The sequence below is a fragment of the Nerophis ophidion genome, linkage group LG23, assembly GCF_033978795.1.
Source record: "Nerophis ophidion isolate RoL-2023_Sa linkage group LG23, RoL_Noph_v1.0, whole genome shotgun sequence".
In the NCBI taxonomy this organism is placed as follows: domain Eukaryota; kingdom Metazoa; phylum Chordata; class Actinopteri; order Syngnathiformes; family Syngnathidae; genus Nerophis; species Nerophis ophidion.
The window spans coordinates 4,592,062-4,615,128 of NC_084633.1; the positions used below are offsets into that span (position 1 = coordinate 4,592,062).

Sequence of the window (23,067 nt, forward strand, 5' to 3'; positions counted from 1 at the left end):
GCCTTCCGCCTAAATGCAGCTGAGATAGGTTACAGCACCCCATTTGACCCCAAAAGGGACAAGCTGTAGAAAATGGATGGATGGATGGAAATGTGTGTGTGCGCGTGCGTGCGGGCATGTGTGTGTGTAATGGCTTCTACGGTCCTTCATTATGTATAAACTGCACTTATGTCCTACTGCCCCACGACAATATTTCGAAAATCAATCAAACCCAGCAGAAGTCTCGATCATCTTTATAATGACACAGAAATGCAACAAACAAAGTCAATCATGAATTATATTTCCTTCCAGCAATGGTTATACATTCATTCTTCCATCAGTGAATAAGACATACTTTTTGGCACTATAGTAGTTTTCAAACTCCAAATAAACAAGCAAAACAAGAGCATTTGAATTTGTGTACCACTCAGCACCGAATTTCACTTCCATTAACAGCCGCGAGAGGGAGCCAAAGAGGACACGCTACATTACAATACAAAGAACACTGATTAATTATTACAACTTAATAATGAAGCAATAATATCATGAACATATTTACTTCAAAATGCAACAGTTGAGCACACAAATAGGACAATTAAACCGACAGACGTCGCGTTTTTGGGGAGTAAATTGTCACTTTGTAACTTGTACTGTTCAGACTTGAACAGGTTTTTTTTTTTTAGAGTCATATATTAAACTGCGGCCTTGTACTATCATGAATAGCACTTTGACGGTACTTTTCATCCCACATTGTGTGTCTCAAGAAACACTCAAAATAATTCAACCCTTATTGCAAAATTGATGTATGTGCAACGTTCCTAAACTTGTAGTAATTTGCAGTAACCCAAACCAAAACAAAACAGATTAACACTTCAGGTTGAATCATTTCAAATGCGACCGTATGTTCTCTTTCCACTTTGTATTTAGGGCACGTCTTAATCTTGCAGCCATACTCATAAATTTGACTTATTTTAATTGCAGCTGCTTACACACAGAATAATTTCACAGTGAAAAACTCCTGAAGAGTTCAAGGAAAAGTTCACCACATCCCAACATTTGAGGAGTAGAGGGATATGCTCCATTATTTCCTTAAAAACGCTGCATCCTGCTGTGAGTGTTACTTGTTTTTTTGGTTGTTTTTTTTTTACTGTATTTTACCACATTCAAAAGTTGGTCATGTTAGCGTTGAGTGTGGAGAAGCCTGCTCCTGGAGGAGCGGTGAAGCTGTACGCTGCGTATGCCACAGCAGAGCCAACCATCAAGCCTGTCATGTAGGACACGGTCATCACGTTCCCTGCGGAAAGAAGCCATGAAAAACTGACTTTAATTTCTGCGATTATTCAACTTTTAAATTAATAACAAAAAAAATCACATTAGAGGTGTCCCGAGTCAACTTTTTCACTCCCAGTAACGAAACCGGAGCCTTGCTTACCGATATTATTGATGTCAGCAGTAATTATGGCACATACCTCTACTATTTTGTAACATGCACTGTTAGAAAAGGTTTGCTTAAGTGAAATTATTCAGGGAACAATATATAGATAGATAAGATAGTACTTTCTTTCCTTCAGGAGAGTTGCCTCAGGAAAATAAAATGGTAGGTAAGAAAAATGGTGCGGAATTTCCAAGTGGGAATTTTTAATTGGAACACCCCACCAGGTGGGGTTTTCGACTGAAAAATCGGAGCATTGAGCATTCTGTTGGATTCAAAGATGGCTGCTTTAGATGTAAACAATAGGCGCTTCAGTTATTAGCACGTCGGGTTAGTTTTTCACGGTGGCAGAGGGGTTGGTGCGTCTGTCTCACAATACAATGGTCCTGAGTAGTCAAGGTTCAATCCCGGGCTTGGGATCTTTCTGTGTGGAGTTTGCATGTTCTCCTCGTGAAGGCGTGGGTTCCCTTCGGGTTCTCCGGCTTCCTCCCACTTCCAAAGACATGCACCTGGGGATAGGTTGATTGGCAACACTAAATTGGCCCTAGTGTGTGAATGTGATGTCTGTCTATCTGTGTTGGCCCTGTGATGAGGTGGTTACTTGTCCAGGGTGTACGCCGCCTTCCGCCCGATTGTAGCTGAGATAGGCACCAGCGCCCCCCGCTAACCCAAAGGGAATAAGCGGTAGAAAATGAATGGATGGATGGATGGATGGATGGGTTAGTTTTTGTTGCACTGAATCGGCCATATACGATGTATTGTTGGACGTTACTTGTTGTTTAGATTTTTTTTTTTTTCATGTGGTATGTACATTCTACATCGCTAGCAATAGCATCTGTGTTTCCTTGCCATCCATCGTGTTTGAAGTTTGCAGAAGGAGTGCATATTTTCCCGTAAAGTGTTTATGCTCAGACAAATCAAGTGCAAAAATAGCTCTCGTTGGTGTGGCCATTTTGATTTCCGGCATCATAACTGGAGCGCTCACAACTCTGTTGTGACGTCATTCCCAGCTCCGACTTCCAAATTCCGAGGTAAATGGAATGCACCAAAACACTGACCTTATGACAGATTTCTGCTTTTGAAGTGGAACGTTGATTTTTTTTTGTGTGGTAATAATTTATTAAAATTAAGTGCATGATGCAGGAAGTTGAATTATGCGGACACGTTTGTTACTGGATACTTTCCAATAGGCTTTTGCCTTGGAGACCTTGTATGTGTAAGTAATATGCAACCAAATGTTAAGTTAAGTTAAAAAGTCAAAGTACCAATGATTGTCACACACACACTAAGTGTGGCGAAATTATTCTCTGCATTTGTTGTGAACCTTGTTCACCCCCTGGGAGGTGAGGGGAGCAGAGAGCATCAGCGGTGCCGCGCCCGGGAATCATTTTTGGTGATTTAACCCCCAATTCCAACCCTTAATGGTGAGTTCCAAGCAGGGAGGTAATGGGTCCCATTTTTATAGTCTTTGGTATGACTCAGCCGGGATTTTAACTCACGACCTACCGATCTCAGGGCGGACACTCTAACCACCAGGCCACTGAGTAGGTACTAGGCCACTGAGTTGACTTGTTTATATTGACTATTGCGGCGTCTTAGACTGCAATGGATTGAACTTTCACAGTATCATGTTAGACCCGCTCGACATCCATTGCTTTCCTCCTCTCCAAGGTTCTCATAGTCATCATTGTCACCGACGTCCCACTGGGTGTGAGTTTTCCTTGCCCTTATGTGGGCCTACCGAGGATGTCGTAGTGGTTTGTGCAGCCCTTTGAGACACTAGGGATTTAGGGCTATATAAGTAAACATTGATTGATTGATTGAATATTGTTCAATCCAGGGCGTTTAGTATGTATGTCTAGTTTATGTGTTATTGTGTGCTTAGCTGTTGCGTAGCTGCTAGCTCCTATTACCTCCATGTGCCTTACCATGTTTTGAAAAGGATTTGACAAAAAATTACTGGAGGACATTTAGATGCAGGCCGATATCATCCGATACTTGGTTTGTTATCGGACCGATACTCGATATTAGTTTTGACTGGAACACCCCAAACAAATATGTATAAAAAACAACGTTTTACCTGCCAGCTCCCTCTGTTCGGGCGCCACTTTGCCAGCAGCTTGTATCATGGGCACGGAACCAAAGTAGCCGTTGGTAACGCCCATGAATAAGGAGAAGAGACATGGCCAGGCAGGGTGGGCCAGGGTGGGTCTGCGCGCAGGGTACACGCACATGATAAAGAGAGGGATGAAGACTACTCTAAGGCAGGAGAAGAAGAGCAGACGACCTCCGGACCAGTCGTATGGCAGCGCAGCCAGGATCTGAGCAACAAGCAAGAGCATATTTTATTATTAGTCAATCATCTGGTTGTGGTCTTTTATTGAGTGTAACAGCTAAAATGGACGCCACAGCAAAAAATGGCATAAGGCATCTGTGCGCTTTGTAGGCACCTGAACATGCAAAAGGGTTTCCTTGGTTTGTTAGTGCATGCTGATTTTAGAAATAATGCACACTTCACTGTACGTTGCTGAATAAACATGTTGTAATTCCATGAGTGTTTGGTTTCAGCAGCGGAGAGTTTTTGGAACTCTACACCAGTGGTTCTCAACCTTTTTTCAGTGATGTACCCACTGTGAACATTTTTTTAATTCAAGTACCCCCTAATCAGAGCAAAGCATTTTTGGTTGAAAAAAAGAGATAAAGAAGTAAAATACAGCACTATGTCATCATTTTCTGATATATTAAATTGTATAACAGTGCAAAGTATTGCTCATTTGTAGTGGTCTTTCTTGAACTATTTGGAAAAAAAGATATAAAAATAACTAAACACTAGTTGAAAAGTAAACAAGTGATTCAATTATAAAAAAAGATTTCCAGACATAAAAGTAATCAACTTAAAGTGTCCTCTTTGGGGATTGTAATAGAGATCCATCTGGATTCATGAACTTAATTTTAAACATTACTTCACAAAAAAAGAAATCTTTAACATCAATATTTATGGAACATGTGTTGCGATCTCAGATCTTCACGTTTATTTTTCCATCTTTGTTTCATTCTCTTCTGACCCACTTACTTCCTGTTTAGTCCGTTACCATGGTTTTACATTGATTTCACCTGCTCCTCGTTTTCTACACACACCTGGTTCTCCTTGATTTCTCCCTATATAAGCTTTCCTCTTTTCTTTGTTCAGTCTGGGTCCATAAATTTGCCTTCTAGCAACAGTATTGACTGACTTCATGTAAGTATATTCTTGCTAGCTTTTCACGCTAAACCTTTGTTTTATTCCAGCTCTCACGCTGATGAATTGTTTTTCCTTTTTTGTGTGCCTTTGTGCCAGTCATAGTTTTTATGTTTTCTATTCCTAGCTTTTATGCTAGCCCCCTTGGTTTATTTTGTCTGTTAGCTCCAGTATTTTTGTTCGTAGCCTGCTTTTGTTAAGTTTAATAAATCATTTAAACTTACTACTGCTGTGTTCTTGTCGACGCATCCACGGAGAGACAAACATTACTATGCCAATCAGTCATTACAACATGTCCACAAAACAATTTAGCTGTCAACACTGAATATTGCATTGTTGCATTTCTTTTCACAGTTTATGAACCTACATTCATATTTTGTTGAAGTATTTTTCAATAAATATATTTATAAAGGATTTTTGAATTGTTGCTATTTTTAGATTATTAAAAAAAAAAATCTCACGTACCCCTTGGCATACCTTCAATTCAGGGGTAGGGAACTTATGGCTCTAGAGCCAGATGTGGCTCTTTTGATGACTGCATCTGGCTCCTAGCTGACATTGCTTGAATGAATAATTCCGCTGGTAATCACAATGTTAAAAATAAAATTCAAAATATAAACTAAAGACGCCGAGATCATTATCCATGCGTTTGTTACGTCTCGCCTCGATTACTGTAACGTATTATTTTCGGGTCTCCCCATGTCTAGCATTAAAAGATTACAGTTGGTACAAAATGCGGCTGCTAGACTTTTGACAAGAACAAGAAAGTTTGATCACATTACGCCTGTACTGGCTCACCTGCACTGGCTTCCTGTGCACTTAAGATGTGACTTTAAGGTTTTACTACTTCCGTATAAAATACTACACGGTCTAGCTCCATCCTATCTTGCCGATTGTATTGTACCATATGTCCCGGCAAGAAATCTGCGTTCAAAGGACTCCGGCTTATTAGTGATTCTCAAAGCCCAAAAAAAGTCTGCGGGCTATAGAGCGTTTTCCGTTCGGGCTCCAGTACTCTGGAATGCCCTCCCTGTAACAGTTCGAGATGCCACCTAAGTAGAAGCATTTAAGTCTCACCTTAAAACTCATTTGTATACTCTAGCTTTTAAATAAACTCCCTTTTTAGACCAGTTGATCTGCCGTTTCTTTTCTTTTTCTCCTATGTCCCACTCTCCCTTGTGGAGGGGGTCCGGTCCGATCCAGTGGCCATGTACTGCTTGCCTGTGTATCGGCTGGGGACATCTCTGTGCTGCTGATCCGCCTCCGCTTGGGATGTTTTCCTGCTGGCTCCGCTGTGAACGGGACTCTTGCTTCTGTGTTGGATCCAGTTTGAACTGGACTCTCGCGACTGTGTTGGATCCATTATGGATTGAACTTTCACAGTATCATGTTAGACCCGCTCGACATCCATTGCTTTCCTCCTCTCCAAGGTTCTCATAGTCATCATTATCACCGACGTCCCACTGGGTGTGAGTTTTCCTTGCCCTTATGTGGGCCTACCGAGGATGTCGTAGTGATTTGTGTTGTGGTTTGTGCAGCCCTTTGAGACACTAGTGATTTAGGGCTATATAAGTAAACATTGATTGATTGATTGATATAAAACATTCTCATGCATTTTAATCCATTCATTTAAATTTTTACTGCATACCTTTGGTAAGTGCCGGAGTGAGAAGAGGTTTTAAAATAATTAGCGCATGCTTACTTCTACCGCATGCCTTTGGTAAGCGCAGGAGTGAGAAGAGCTTTTAAATTAATTAGCGCCCCGGCGGCGATTCAAGGAAATATGGTAGATTGAACAAAACAAGATCAATTCAAATACAAAAATAAATAGGCTCCACAACACTTTGGTCCACTGGTTATTGTGTTAGGTGCTCTATAAACAAAGTTAGATTGGATAAAATAGGATACATTCAAGGCAAGGCTCCTCTCACCTTGCCAACAAAGTCTGCCATGTTGAATGTGGCCATGATGAGGATGGGGAGCCACTCCCCCAATGTGGGGTTTCTCATCTCAGACTCCAAGCCAGGAAACAAGCACAGAGTGATGCTGTAGGTCACTGCTATGGACAGCATGTAGGTCCAGATGACACGTGACACCACATAACGGTGCACAATCATGTCTGTTTGGAGAAGACATACATGAACAAAGTGTGAGTGGAACTAGAAAGATACAAAAAATTAATTTTTTTTAAAAGTGATAGCATACCTCTCACACCGGGCCAAGATCTCTTGATTTTGGCTTTTGGAGCATCAAAACGTACATATGTTCCACCCACATAGTCCTCGCCGCCCTCTTCTGCCGAGGGAGGCCCACTGCCACCATTCCCCTGAGGAAATGTCAAAGCAACATAATAATTTGTGCAAATAGATAAATATGATCAGGTTCTTGAGCGTGACAGAAAATAACCGAGAACTGCAGCAATAAAGAAACCATATCCATGAATATATTATCTTACAAAGGTCTTTTTCTTCATTAAAATGTTGGCTGCATCACCTTATTATATCATATTGAGGATGACTACGAGTGACGGCAGGTGGATATTTCATAACGTTATACACCCCCCCCACAAACACACAAACACATTAGTTGATTAAAGGGGTCTAGTGTGCCAGAAGGAAGCACTCTTCCTGATTATAACCATAATGTGAAGGGCTGCATTGGTTTCCCCTGGCAACCAACACAAAGCGGTTCGTGAATCATCCCTCCAAAGCAACACACACCAAAACCACACACACACATTCAGTAGTGGGACGTCCCTCTCACACAAGAGGACAAACGCACGATAAAAAGAGAACAGCCTTAGGTAATGTGTGGCACACACACACACACACACACACACGCACACACACACACACACACACACACACACACACACACAACTTGACCATCAATGTACCCGTACTTGCTTCATATAGCGACGTGCTAGCTAGAAAGTACAAAATAAATGCACCGATTTGAAAGCAATTCCTCCTCCAAGGTGTGTATAGAAAGTCTTCCATGAGAAATGGAAGATTGGTACAACTGCAGAACGATGTACTTTTGTCCATATCCTGTACATACTAGGATGACAGGGGATGCAAAACAATAACAGTGCAATACGTTTTCATAACATGGTCACTACTGCCTAGTTTCTCTTGTTATATTCTTATTTTACTGTTATATTTTTAATCCCATTGTTGCTTTTTACTTTTATTCTTATTGTAATATTTCTCTATTTTGTTTCCATTTAAACCCCTATTATTTACTTTTTACTTTTTTAAATTGATCTCAACTCTGTACACTGCTGCTGGAATTTTAATTTTCCCGAAGGAACTCTCCTGAAGGAATCAAAAAAGTACTATCTATCTATCTATCTATCTATCTATCTATCTATTGGAACCCTCCATTTACAAAGCCCTCTTTGTAGGACTTTTCGATATACCTCAAACAGGATAAAATAATGTTTTGGTGTACGATTTTAGTCGTCCTGTACAAACGTTTCATTCATCCATTGTATGCCCAGTCATTTCTTCCCCAGCAGCACATCCTTTTTGGGCGGGCTGATCACTCGCCGGTGCTCATTCAGTCAGCACAGTAGGTCTGTCGTTCGCTACTGTGTTACTTTGCGTGCTTTTTTAATGTTGTTTTTTTTTTACCCCTTTTACAATTTCTTTCTAGTTTTGAAACATTCAAGAAATATCCACAGCGTTTCCCTCCTCCCTTCCGCTGCACACCATGAAGATTAACCAACAAGGTAGACTGGATTTGTATTCCTAATCATTGTAGCAACCTGGCTGTTGGACTTATATAGTTCTGTGATTTCAAACTGTGAGTGCACCACAAGGCTAGTGACAGTGTGTGCGTGTGTCCCCAGGGCATCTACAAATGAGGACAGTTCCGAGTGTTGTCCCAATACTAATATTTTGGTACCGGTACCAAAATGTATTTCGGTACTTTGATACTTTTCTAAACAACGGGGACCACAAAAAATTGCATTATTTGCTTTATTTGAACAAAAAATCTTATGGTACATTAAACATATGTTTGTTATTGCAATTTTGTCCTTGAATAAAATAGTGAACGTACAAGACAACTTGTCTTTTAGTAGTAAGTAAGCAAACAAAGTCGTAGAAATTTAAAGGCCTACTGAAACCCACTACAACCGACCACGCAGTCTGATAGTTTATATATCAATGATGAAATATTAACATTGCAACACATGCCAATACGGCCTTTTTAGTTTACTAAATTGTAATTTTAAATTTCCCGCGAGTTTCTTGTTGAAAACGTTGCGGAATGATGACGCATACGGGTGACGTCACAGACTGTAAAGAAATATTAGCGCTGCACGACACACAGCTAAAAGTCGTCTCTATTCATGGTGTAATTACACAGTATTTTGGACATCTGTGTTGCTGAATCTTTTGCAATTTGTTAATTTAATAATGGAGACTATAAAGAAAAATGCTGTTGGTGGAAAGCGGTGGATTGCAGCTGTCTTTAGCACCGAGATACAGCCGGTGTTTCTTTGTTTGTTGTGAAGCAGCGAACATGTTTTCTCTGCGTCAACCAGCACATTTTTGGATGGGGAAATTGTGATATATATCTTACCGAAGACATCAGTGGATTATTCGTCGTCCCGCAGCAGCTGTGAGCTTCTCGGCTTCTCTCTGAGACAATGTGTGTTCACCGCAGCCATACGACCTCGAGGTATGTCTTTAAAATCTTTACTTTACAATCTTTAAAATCTCACTAAAACACTATTAAAACAATAAGCAGATAAGGGATCTTCCAGAATTATCCTAGTAAATGTGTCTAATTACATCTGAAATGCTCACGCTGCCGTCGCCCGGAGCCGTTGCTTTTTTTTTCCCTTTTCTATTCCTTTACTATCAATATCCTAATTCACAAATATTTCATCCTCGCTCAAATTAATGGGGAAATTGTCGCTTTCTCGGTCCGAATTGCTCTTACTGCTGGTGGCTCCCATTATAAACAATGTGAATATGTGTGGAGCCCTGCAACTCGTGACGTCACGCACACATACTTCCGGTAAAGGCAGGGCTTTTCTATTAGCGACCAAAAGTTGCGAACTTTATCGTCGATGTTCTCTACTAAATCCTTTCAGCAAAAATATGGCAATATCACAAAATGATCAAATATGACACATAGAATGGACCTGCTATTCCAGTTTAAATAAGAAAATCTCATTTCAGTAGGCCTTTAATTATTAATCTACTTGTTCATTTATTGTTGATATCTGCTTACTTTCTCTTTATTTTGTTCTATCTACACATCTGTTAAAATGTAATAGTCACTTATTCTTCTGTTGTTTGGATGCTTTACATTAGTTTTGAGTGATACCACATATTTAGGTATCAATCCGATACCAAGTAGATACAGGATCATACATTGGTCATATTCGAAGTCCTCACGTGTCTAGGGACATATTTCCTGAGTTTATAAACATAAAATACATTTTTAAAAAACAAAGATTTTGTGATGCTAAAAAATAGACGTAATCATAGTAGTATCGACTAGATACGCTTCTGTACTTGGTATCATTACAGTGGACGTTAGGTGTAGATCCACCAATGGCATTTGTTTACATTTTGACGCTGATGTAGTGTGTAGTGAAGCATATTTAGTTATTCCTCGCCCTGCAGGGATGATACTTGTAAGAAACGTACTTTATTTGTTACCATGAAGGCGAGGATTAGTGATTTAGAAGTAGCTAAAACACTGCCGACTGCGTCTGGTCTTTAGCCGCTAGCTTGCTTGCTGTCTTAAATCACCTCTTCCTGAAGGTGTTTCAGTGTTATAGCTTCACCTTTGTCGGTAGTTTTTAAGCCATACACACACATATATATATATATATATATAGATATATATATATATATATATATATATATATATATATATACACACACATATATATATATACACATATATATATTGGGGCTGCAACTAACGATTAATTTGATAATCGATTAATCTGTAGATTATTACTTCGATTAATCGATTAATAATCGGATAAAAGAGACAAACTACATTTCTAATGCTTTACCATTCAGCTATCCTTGGATGTCTTAAAGATAGATTTCGGGCCCCAATGACATATTTTTTTGCGAATCTGTCTCAGTAAACAATGAGATAAAATATTTACTCTTGCCGCTGGAGCTTTCATAGTTACCAATGGACCTGGGTGGGATTTGAACCCAGACCCCTTTGATTTGTAGATAGCTGCTTGAACTACTCAGCTACCCTTGTACTTCATACAGACAAATTTCGGGCCCCAATGACATATATAATTGTGAACCTGTCTTGGTAATCTATGATATAAAATACTACCTCATCCGGCTGGAGCTTTCCTAGTTATGGATGGTCATGACTGGGATTTGAACCCTGTACCTTTTGATTGGGAGGTAGCTGCTTCCACTACTTAGCTATCCTTGGCCCACTGAAAGTGAGATTTCAGGCCCCAATAACATATTTAATTCCGAACCGTTCACGGTAAACTATGATATAAAACTGTGACTGGAGATTTCCAAGTTACCGATGGATGGACCTGACCGATGAACTCCCTTCCCTTTGATTGGAAGATAGCTGCTTTAACCACTCGGCTTGAGAACCGGTTACACTAAACCACAAGGATAGTGAAACAAAACACTTACTCTTTACCAGAGGTGGGTAGTAACGCGCTACATTTACTCCGTTACATTTACTTGAGTAACTTTTGGGATAAATTTTACTTCTATGAGTAGTTTTTATGCAACATACTTTACTTTATCTTGAGTATATTTATAGAGAAGAAACGCTACTTTTCCTCCGTTCCATTTATCTACATTCAGCTCGTTACTCGCTACTTTTTTTAATCGATCTATTAATGTTTGTTTTGGTTAATGACAGAGCTTCAAAGTCGAATCCACGCATGCCTGCGTTTCACCAATCACATGCAGTCACTGGTGACGTTGGACCAATCAAACAGAGCCAGGCGGTCACATGACCCAACTTAAACAAGTTGAAAAACGTATTGGGGTGTTACCATTTAGTGGTCAATTGTACGGAATATGTACTGTACTGTGCAATCTAATAATAAAAGTTTCAATCAATCAATCAATCAAAAGTGTAAAGGAAAAAAGACACTTTTTATTTCAACGGTACTTCCCGTCAAAAGCCTAAAGACTGATCGCACAGTTCCTGTCTTCACAATAAAAGTGCCGCTCCATCGCGCCTGCGCTAACAAAATAAGAGTCTCCGAAAGCCAGCACTAACAAGCCAGCAAGCTACGGAGTTTGCTGCCAATGTATTTCTTGTAAAGTGTATAAAAACAAATATGGAAGCTGGACAGATGAGATGCCAAAAACCAACGACTTTCATGTGGTATTAGACAGAAAAGAGGAACTTTTTTTCTCCTCCATTTGAAAACGTGGACGTCTGATTCCAATCAATGCAAGTCATCAGAATCAGGTAATACACCAACTTATATTCTTGTCTTCATGAAATATAGGAATCTATATGTTAAACATGCATGTATATTCATTAAAACACCTTCAACATGTGAACAAAAACGGCAAAATAAATAAATATAAATTATATCCTGTATATATAAATGTATGTATATATATATATATATATATATATATATATATATATATATATATATATATATATAAATGTATGTATGTATGTATGTATATATATATATATATATATATATATATATATAATATGTGTGTGTATAAATGATTTGTGTGTTTAAATATGATATGTGTGTGTATAAATGATATGTGTGTGTATGTATATATGAGGTAGATCACCTCGACTTGGTCATTTACTAAGTAATTGATAAACGTTGAAAAACTTATTGGGGTGTTACAATTTAGTGGTCAATTGTACGGAATATGTACTGTACTGTACAATCTACTAATACAAGTTTTAATCAATCAATCAATCAATCAATCAAATCAATGAATGCCTACTGAGGCTATGGTGGCTGAATGTGCCATTTTTTAAAATCTTATATTAATGTACTATTATTTAATATATATTATTGTTTTAGTTGCTTAAGAGATATTCCTGGCTCTGAATTTGCTCATTGCTATTTTTATGTTTTTGTGCATTATTTGTTGCCGTAATCAGGTTACTCATCAGTTACTCAGTACTTGAGTAGTTTTTTCACAACATACTTTTTACTTTTACTCAAGTAAATATTTGGGTGACTACTCCTTACTTTTACTTGAGTAATAAATCTCTAAAGTAACAGTACTCTTACTTGAGTACAATTTATGGCTACCCTACCCACCTCTGATAATGCGTCCGTTCTCCCTTTTTTGTCTACACACTGTCTGCTTGCAAGTACTCCGTGATTGTGCGCTGGCGAACATGCTCGTCTGCTCGTATAGTACCGAATATGATTCATTAGTGCCGCGGTACTATACCAATACCGGCATACCGTACAACCTTAAAAACTTTAACTACTCCTGTGAACTTTTTTACGATCCATCACCTTTTATCTTTGTTTGATATACAGTACTGGTTTGCCCAGGAGTGTCCAAACTTCAGCAGGCGGGCTAAGTGCAACCCGCCGGCATCTTCAGTTTGGCCCCCGCAAGATAACATGAATTGATTAGGCAACCTGGCCTGCTGGGTGTTTTCAAAATCATTTTAAATATCTGGCGATCTGATTGCTGCATATTTGCCGCCATTTCGTAGACAACATGTGTAAATCAGGTCGATAACCATGAATTATGTTTTGATATAATTCAAGGGGTGGCATGGATTGGTTGGCAAGGCGGCTGTGCCGCAAACTTGAGGGTTCCAGGTTTCGATCCCTGCTTCCACCATTCACAGTAAGTCACTGCTGATGTGTCCTTGGGCAAGACATTTTACCCACTGGCTCCCATTACCCCCCACTCAGATTTTAAAGTGTAGTTAATTGGTTTCACTAAATAAAGCGCTTTGATTCGGAAGAAAAAAGCACTATACATATAATTCACTTCATTAGACAGTACATTGAGCACAACATTTACTTATATGACCCAAACTAAATATTCCCTACGAATGGCGCAAAAAAAAAAAAATGCAACCAACACAAAAAGTCAACAGATATGGTCATCCATAACACAACCTGCTCACTGAACTTTGTGTATATTTAAAAAAATGTCCCTGCACCAAACTTTTTCAAGCTATTACAATGCAGGATGAAAAAAATGCAAAACACTCTCCAGCGCATTTTAGCTGCTTGATATATCTGATTGATTACAAAACTTTAAGGCTGTCTTCATGGAAGTTGGACTTTCGCATACTCTTAAATATCCAATTATATCCATTAAACTAAAATAATATGTACACATCGACTCCTGGCCATTTTGATTGATTGATTGATACTTTTATTAGTAGATTGCACAGTTCAGTACATATTCCGTACAATTGACCACTAAATGGTAACACCCGAATAAGTTTTCCAACTTGTTTAAGTCGGGGTCCACGTTAATCAATTCATGGTAAATTTCTTTAGCCCAATGCGGCCCCCTAGTCAAAATCTTTGTACACCCCGGTATAGTGCTTTATATTTTGCTCAAACTTTTATTAAAATATGGACTTATGTCAGGTCTGGAACCAATTATTCACGGTTGCATTGTTTCTTATGGAGATTGGAGATTTGCTTCAATATATTTTCTATTAACGAACCAATTAAGTTCATTATTCGAGGATTCACTGTATTTAAGAAATGTGTGCAGAAGGCTACAGACAACTTACAAATTTCACGTCCTCCGCAGTGACGTCGTGGTGGACCATGTACCCGCCTCCGTTGCCGCGGGGGTCGTGCCCCTTGTCTTGACCTTTGCCCTGAGCGTGGCTGGTGTAGTGGCGGATGAACCGGGAGCGCCGCACGAGCAGGTGGAGCAGGAAGCACAGCATTTCCATCCCGATGGAGATGAGGAAGAAGATGAGCGTGTTCCTGCGCTCGTCTGGGATCAGCAGCTTGGTGAAGATGCGGGACAAGGAGATAATGACGCCTGCCGTGCCTGGAAGTGTGGTGAAGGTAAAGGAGGAGGATGAGGAGGAGCTTGTATGTGAATGCAGCAGACATTATTTTTGTACTTACTCTCTCCAGTCATCACACCCTGTGTGTACCTCTTGGGAAGCATCCCCATGTAACCATAAAAACTGGACTGCTGCACTGGAAGTACAACAGCGTAACAATTAGTGATGTGCGGATCAATACTGAAATATCGATACCACCTATACCAGACCTATATGCTCTAATATCAATCATCAAATCAAAATATTAATACTTTTGATACTTTAGTTCAGGGGTGTTCCAACTTTTTTTTTGAAAAATCTAAATATGCGACGGCCATATTAATATACTTTTATTTAAAAAAATGCTAAAACAGATATGTCAACTATGTATTATAGGTGACTAAGGTATATACCTTAGTCACCTTAGTTAAATATATACAAAGTATATTGTTAGTAGTAGTTGGAACATTTCAGCTTTTTATCATTGCATACAAATTTTTTGTTCCTTTTTCTCATCTAAAATATAATAAAAATAATACAATTGTATCATCAAAAATTCTGCAGGTTCGAAAATATTACTGCTCAGTTACACATTTAACAGAGTGTAAGTGTTAATTAAGGTTGTTGTAATTTTTGAATGTATTCATAAGTGAGTATTTTATTTTTTATTGAATCAGCTAAACTTTGGTTATGTTATGTTTTAAGTATATATATATATATATATATATATATATATATACACACACACACACATATATATATATATATATATATATATATATATATATATATATATATATATATATATATACACAGTGGGGCAAAAAGTATTTAGTCAGCCACCGATTGTGCAAGTTCTCCCACTTAAAATGATGACAGAGGTCTGTAATTTTCATCATAGGTACACTTCAACTGTGAGAAACAGAATGTGAAAAAAAAATCCAGGAATTCACATTGTAAGAATTTTTAAGAATTTATTTGTAAATTATGGTGGAAAATAAGTATTTGGTCAACCATTCAAAGCTCTCACTGATGGAAGAAGGTTTTGTCTCAAAATCTCACGATACATGGCCCCATTCATTCTTTCCTTAACACTGATCAGTCGCCCTGTCCCCTTAGCAGAAAAACAGCCCCAAAGCATGATGTTTCCACCCCCATGCTTCACAGTAGGTGTGGTGTTCTTGGGATGCAACTATGTATTCTTCTTCCTCCAAACATCACAAGTTGAGTTTATACCAAAATGGATACATGGATGATACCGCAGAGGATTGGGAGAATGTCATGTGGTCAGATGAAACCAAAACTATGAATGAACTCATGTGGAGTTATGTACTTAACAAAACAATGGTGAGATAACTCAACACATGTTTTATATTCTAGTTTCTTCAAAATAGCCACCCTTTTCTCTGATTACTCTTTCGCACACTCTTGGCATTCTCTCGATGAGCTTTGAGAGGTAGTCACCTAAAATGGTTTTCATTTCACATGCGTCATAGTTTTGATGCCTTCAGTGACAATCTACAATGTAAATAGTCTTGAAAAAAAAGAAAATGCATTGAAATGAGAAGGTGTGTCCAAACTTTTGGCCCGTACTGTATATATCCTAGTTTAGTAGTAAGATGGATGGAATAATGATTGGATGAAGGGTAGATAATCTTATTGGACAGAATGACAGACAGATGTACAGAGGATGGATGGATACCAGGCGAACGGGCGGCGAGCTGGATGAGTTACCTATCTAGAAATATTTCTTACCTGTGCATCCAAAGGCGACGATTCCCACTGAGACCAGGTTGATGATGTAAGCCTGACTGGTGGTGAACTTGGCCAACCACACATCAAATATGCTGACAAACACCAGTGGCCCCAATGCTAAAATGTAGCCTGCACACACATGTACACGAGACATACAGTAGATTACACATACATTATGCATGCATTATATATAATGTACATTATACATACATGAGACATACATTAGACATACATTATTTTTGTAACTCATGACCAAGCCAGTCTTGGCATGTTTTTACAAGCAAATGCAGCTTTGTCAGAACATTTGATGGATGGAATCCGGTGACGCGGGGGAGGGAGGTGAGGCAGAGCCTAATCACAAAATAAATATTTGTCCATTTAACAGTGTTATAAATGTATTTTCTCCATAATTAGTTAATTGATTAAGTAAAAATTGTTGAATTAGCACATTTCCTTATTAAAAAAAACACAGGGCAGAAACCTGAGATGAAGCTAAATGTGTACTCTTTCATAAGCAGTTTAGTGATGGTTAAAACGATACCAAAGCATCAATGCATCATAAAAAAAGGAGTGATACTGCGTCCGTCGATGTGTGTGTCACGTTAAGAAAAAAACACACGGTCGATACAGCTGCTGTCTCATTTGACTATGAAGCGGCAAACTGTGTGGAAGTCCTTTCGGCTAAAAAGTGACCAGCTCGTATTACTAAATGAAGTTGGAAGAGTGGCGTGTCGCGTTTGACATCCATCTATTGTTACCATCATCAAATGGAATTAAGAAAAGGAAAACAAATCATAGTCTGCGATCATTTTCTTTATAGCACCAAATAAATTGAATGTTATTCTCGCCCTATTTACTATTTGGCTCAGTGACACGAGTTTCGCGTTTCATATTCCTTTTTATGGGGCTATTTGGCAAAAAAACCCTAAAACAATTACATTTGCTAACCATCCATCCATTTACTACCGCTTGTCGCGGGGAGTGCTGCAGCCTATCTCGAACTGCATTCTGGCGGAAGGCAGGGTACACCCTTGACACGTCGCCACCTCATCACAGGGCCAACACACATAGACAGACAACATTCACACTCACATTCACACACTAGGGCCAATTTTTGTGTTGCCAATCAACCTATCCCCAGGTGCATGTTTTTGGCGATGGAAGGAAGCCGGAGTACCCGGAGGGAACCCACGCAAACTCCACACAGAAAGATCCCGAGCCCGGGATTAAACTCAGGACTACTCAGGACCTTCGTATTGTGAGGCATATGCACCAACCTCTGTACCACCGTGCTGCCCTAACTATTCATTTTATTTGCAGATCAATGTAGAGACTTTTTTAAATCCAGCTAGTGAGTGTGCCATACACTCGCTGAGGTGTCATTTACCCATCACTTGGATGACATGTAGGGATGGCTACCTTTCAGATTCGAACCGATACTGTACTAATTCCCAGTACCTGCAAATCAATACATTTCGTTAATTTTTTTGTGTTAATAAATGTTATTTGTTTGATAATTTAAAACATTTTTTTCAACGTAACATTTAAAATTAAACTTATAATGATGACTAACTGTGCTGTCCAGTGTTCATAGCTAGGAAAAAATATTAACTAGAATTTGCGCAATTCCGGCAGTTGTGAATGTCACCGCGACACTCGTGAGTTGAACTGAAATGGTAACTGTTAGCATGCATCAGGTACCAAGTGTAACGACTCAAAGAAGTAATTCTGCGAAAATGGCAAAAAAGTTAGTGTACTAATGCTAGCATGCTAAAGTTAACATGCGAACAGTTAGCATGTGTCACATACCAAGTTACATGACTTTGGGGTAAACGGTTATAAAATTATCGATAAAAGTTAGCACGCTCTTAGTTAGCATGTGTCACATACCAAGTTATAGGACTCTGGGTAAACGGTTGAAAAATTAGCTTAACGAGTTAGCATGCTAACATTTAGCACAGGGGTCACCAACACGGTGCCCGCGGGCACCAAGTAGCTCATAAGGACCAGATGAGTCGCCCACTGGCCTGTTCTAAAAATAGCTCAAATAGCAGCACTTACCAGTGAGCTGCCTCTATTTTTAAAATTTTATTTATTTACTAGCAAGCTGGTCTCGCTGTGCTCGACATTTTTAAGTCTAAGAGAAACAAAACTCAAATAGAATTTGAAAATCCAAGAAAATATTTTAAAGACTTCATTTATTTTTTTACTTTGCTTCTTGTAACTTTCAGAAAGACAATTTTAGAGAAAAAATACACCCTTAAAAAGGATTTTAGGATTTTTAAACACATATATATTTTTAACTTTTTAAATTCCTTCCTCTTCTTTCCTGACAATTTAAATCAATGTTCAAGTTTTTTTTTTATTGTAAAGAATAACAAATACATATTAATTTAATTCTTCATTTTAGTTTCGGTTTTTTCGACGAAGAATATTTGTGAAATATTTCTTCAAACTTATTATGATTAAAATTCTAAACAATTATTCTGGCAAATCTAGAAAATCTGTAGAATCAAATTTAAATCTTATTTCAAAGTCTTTCGAATTTCTTTTAAAATTTTTGTTCTGGAAAATCTAGAGGAAATAATGATTTGTCTTTGTTGGAAATATAGCTTGGTCCAATTTGTTGTATATTGTAACAAAGTGTACATCACATTTTTAACCCATTTAAAACATGTCATCAAAATTCTAAAAATGAATCTTGATCATTAAAAATTACTAATGATGTTCCATAAATTATTTATTTATTTTTTTCAAAAGATTCGAATTAGCTAGTTTTTCTCTTCATTTTTTTTCGGTTGAATTTTGAATTTAAAAGAGTCGAAATTGAAGATAAACTATGTTTCCAAATTTTATTTTCATTTTTTTCGTGTTTTCTCCTCTTTCAAACGGTTCAATTAAGTGGTTTTTTTCCATCATTTATTCTGTACAAAAAACCTTCCGTAAAAGGAAAAAAAATGTACGACAGAATGACAGACAGAAATACCCATTTTTTAATATATACATAGATTTATTTATTAAAGGTAAATTGAGCAAATTGGCTATTTCTGGCAATTTATTTAAGTGTGTATCAAACTGGTAGCCCTTCGCATTAATCATTACCCAAGAAGTAGCTCTTGGTTTCAAAAAGGTTGGTGACCCCTGATTTAACATGTGCCACATACCAAATTATAAATATTGTACTTATTGCTTTTTGATTGTAACATGTATCTTTGTTGTAGTTTTTATTAACAAATTTGGAGGTGTTGAAATCGCCATGTAAAATTGCTCGTGCTAATTTAGTAGCATGTATACGGCAGATTCAACTGAGCTTGCGCATTTTGGCAAAGTAGACCCTTACTTTATATGTTGATGTGTTTTAGCAGGCATACTTGCTTTGAATGCCTGATACTTGCTGCTAAACTGCAGAGAAATGTACGGCGAGGCACACAGTTCCATGGCTCACCATGAGGGCGGCGTAGGTGAGCTGGCAGGTGCTTGCTGCTGCTGTCTTTCTACAGAGACACTTCGGCAACGAAAATATAATAAAAAGAACCTTTTCAAATATACAAGTAAAACGTGATATAGGAAATACATAACCTTCTCTTCTTTAAGTCCATTCTATGTGTCATACTTGATAATTTCGCAATATTGCCATATTTTTGCTGAAAGGATTTAGTAGAGAACATCGACGATAAAGTTCGCAACTTTTGGTCTCTAATAGAAAAGCCCTGTCTTTACCGGAAGTATGTCCGCGTGACGTCATGAGTTGCAGGGCTCCACACATATTCACATTGTTTATAATGGGAGCCACCAGCAGTAAGCGCAATTCGGACCGAGAAAGCGACCATTCCCCAATTAATTTGAGCGAGGATGAAAGATTTGTGAATTAGGATATTGATAGTGAAGAACTAGGGAAAAAAAAAAAAAAAAAAAAAAAAAAGCGACGGCTCCGGGCGGCGGCAGTGTGAGCGTTTCAGATGTAATTAGACACATTTACTAGGATTATTCTGTAAGATCCCTTATCTGCTTATTGTTTTAATAGTGTTTTAGTGAGATTTTAAAGATTGTACAGACATACCCCGAGGTCAGATGGCTGCGGTGAACACGCAGTGTCTCAGAGAGAAGCCGAGGAGCCAAACTCACAGCTGCCTTTTTTGACAGATGTTGCAGGACGACGAATAATCCACTGATGTCTCCAGTAAGATATATATCACAATTTCCCCATCCAAAAACATGCTGGTTGACGTAGAGAAAACATGTTCACTTGACCGCTCTGCTTCACAACAAACAAAGAAACACCGGCGGTGTCTCGGTGCTAAAGACAGCTGCAATCCACCGCTTTCCACCAACAGCATTGTTCTATTATTAAATGAACAAATTGCAAAAGATTCAGCACCACAGATGTCCAAAATACTGTGTAATTATGCCATTAAAGCAGACGACTTTTAGCCGCTAGTGGTGCAGCACTAATATTTCCTGACAGTCCGTGACGTCAGGCGTATGCGTCATCATTCTGCGACGTTTTCAACAAGAAACTCGCAGGAAATTTAAAATGGCAATTTAGTAAACTAAAAAAGGCCGTATTGGCATGTTGCAATGTTAATATTTCATCATTGATATATAAACTATCAGACTGCGTGGTCGGTAGTAGTGGGTTTCAGTAGGCTTTTAAAGTTAAAAGTACCAATGATTGTCACACACACAAGGTGTGGTGAGATTATCCTCTGCATATGACCCATCACCCTCACCCCGTGGGATGTGAAGGGAGCAGTGAGCAGCAGCGGTGGTCACGCCCGGGAATAATTTTTGGTGACTTAACCCCCCAATTTCAACCCTTTGATGTTGAGTGCCAAGCAGGGTGGTAATATTTGGTACGACTCGGCGGGGATTGTTAAATAACAACCTACCGATCTCAGGGCGGACACTCTAACCACTAGGCCACTGAGCAGATAGATACTGTAGCTTCAGGTCCAGATGTCAAACAAAGATCATCCAGAGAGTGGATTTTTTTTTTGCCCCCAGGATAAATGGAAACGTAAAGGGTAGCAGCGGTTGGATTTTAGGAGGAAGTGTAAACTCATTAATGACATCTGGTAAGAACCCCCACTGGTAGGAGTAGAGATCCAATTTAGCAAAGTGACAACGCTGTGTTGTCTGCATTTGTACAAACAAACTGGGTGTTTGTCAAAACTAGCCGGCCCCAAGGCAAGAACAACAAAGTGTAAGTGTCTTCGTGTAAACGTTTTTTAAGGACAGTTGTGTTACGCTTGTGTGGCATTGTAATGCCGGATTCGGTCCTCCGTGGATGCGTCAGCAAGAACACAGCAAAAAGGTAAGAACTAAGGGATTTATTAAACAAAAGGAGCTATGAACAAAAATACTGATACAAATAGAAAAGGCAAATAAAAGCGCTAGCATGGAAAGCTAGGACAAACAAACCGAAGCACAAGGGCACCAAAAGGAAATACAAAACAACTAGCGTGAAAGCTAGGAATAAAAATAAAGCTTAGCGTGAGAGCTAGCGAAAACGAGAGTGAGAGACAAGTCGTAAACAGATGTATGTGAACAAAACTAAGATCCGACAATCAGTGAACAGAAAACGCTGGCTTATAAACAGGTGGTGATTAGTAAAGACAGGTGTGCTGGAAAAGAGAGTAGCAGCTGAAACTAATGAGTGACCATGGAAACGAACGAAACAGGAACTGATATAAAAATGGAACAAAAATAACAATACGGTGATGATCCGACCATCGGATCACAACAGTATCCCCCCCCAAAAGAGACAGATACCAGATGTCCAAAAAAAAAATACAACAAAGAATGCAAAGAAAAACTAGAACCCCCTCCCCACAACAAGAAAATCCGCAGAAGAAGGGAGGGCGGAGGGTCACCAGGTCGCGTGTCCCCGAATCCACCGAGGAATAGCAATGTGGCGGCGGCGGATGGAACGCCGCTGCCGAAAAAGTTTTGGCGGCCGACCTTGAAAAGGCCACATCAGTGGCCGCCTTGCAGGATGAGGTGCACGGCGAGGCGGACGACCTCGCAGAGGCCACACCTGTGGCAGACGTGGAGGAGGCTTGGCAGCAGCAGACGAAGGTGCGGGGGCTGCAGCCGAAGCAGGTGCAGAGGCCGGCGGAGGAGCAGGCGCAGGCTTCAGCCGAGGAGCAGGCGCAGAGGCCGGCGGAGGAGCAGGCGCAGGCTTCAGCCGAGGAGCAGGCGCAGGCTTCAGCCGAGGAGCAGGCGCTGGCTTCAGCCGAGGAGCAGGCGCTGGCTTCAGCCGAGGAGCAGGCGCTGGCTTCAGCCGAGGAGCAGGCGCTGGCTTCAGCCGAGGAGCAGGCGCTGGCTTCAGCCGAGGAGCAGGCGCTGGCTTCAGCCGAGGAGCAGGCGCTGGCTTCAGCCGAGGAGGAGGCGTTGGCTTCAGCCGAGGAGGAGGCGTTGGCTGTAGCCGAGGTGCAGGTGCTGCAGCCGAAGAAGGCGGCGTCGTGGAGTATGGCGTAGTCGTCGCCGTCGTGGAGGTCGGCGTAGTCGTCGCCGTCGTGGAAGAAGGCGTAGTAGTCGGCGTCGTGGAAGAAGGCGTAGTAGTCGGCGTGGAAACCGCAGTTGTCGACGCAGGTGTTGGAGTGGGTTCCAACTTAAGAGCTGGTGCGAACTCCAGCTTTGGAGCTGGTGCTGG

The 23,067-nt window shown here is 39.6% G+C and overlaps 1 protein-coding gene across 1 annotated transcript in view; it reads right to left on the reverse strand.

Moving 5' to 3' along the window:
• Positions 1-217: 217 nt before the first annotated feature.
• slc29a4a (solute carrier family 29 member 4a) overlaps positions 218-23,067 on the reverse strand; it is a 55,427-nt gene continuing 32,577 nt past the window's right edge. The window contains exons 6-12 of the mRNA XM_061884971.1: positions 16,413-16,541; positions 14,740-14,814; positions 14,391-14,659; positions 6,855-6,975; positions 6,581-6,768; positions 3,492-3,732; positions 218-1,273 (exon numbers count right to left, since the gene is read on the reverse strand). Of these exons, the coding sequence (XP_061740955.1) occupies positions 1,143-1,273; positions 3,492-3,732; positions 6,581-6,768; positions 6,855-6,975; positions 14,391-14,659; positions 14,740-14,814; positions 16,413-16,541 (1,154 nt within the window). The 3' untranslated portion in view covers positions 218-1,142. The remainder of the gene's footprint in view (positions 1,274-3,491; positions 3,733-6,580; positions 6,769-6,854; positions 6,976-14,390; positions 14,660-14,739; positions 14,815-16,412; positions 16,542-23,067) is intronic.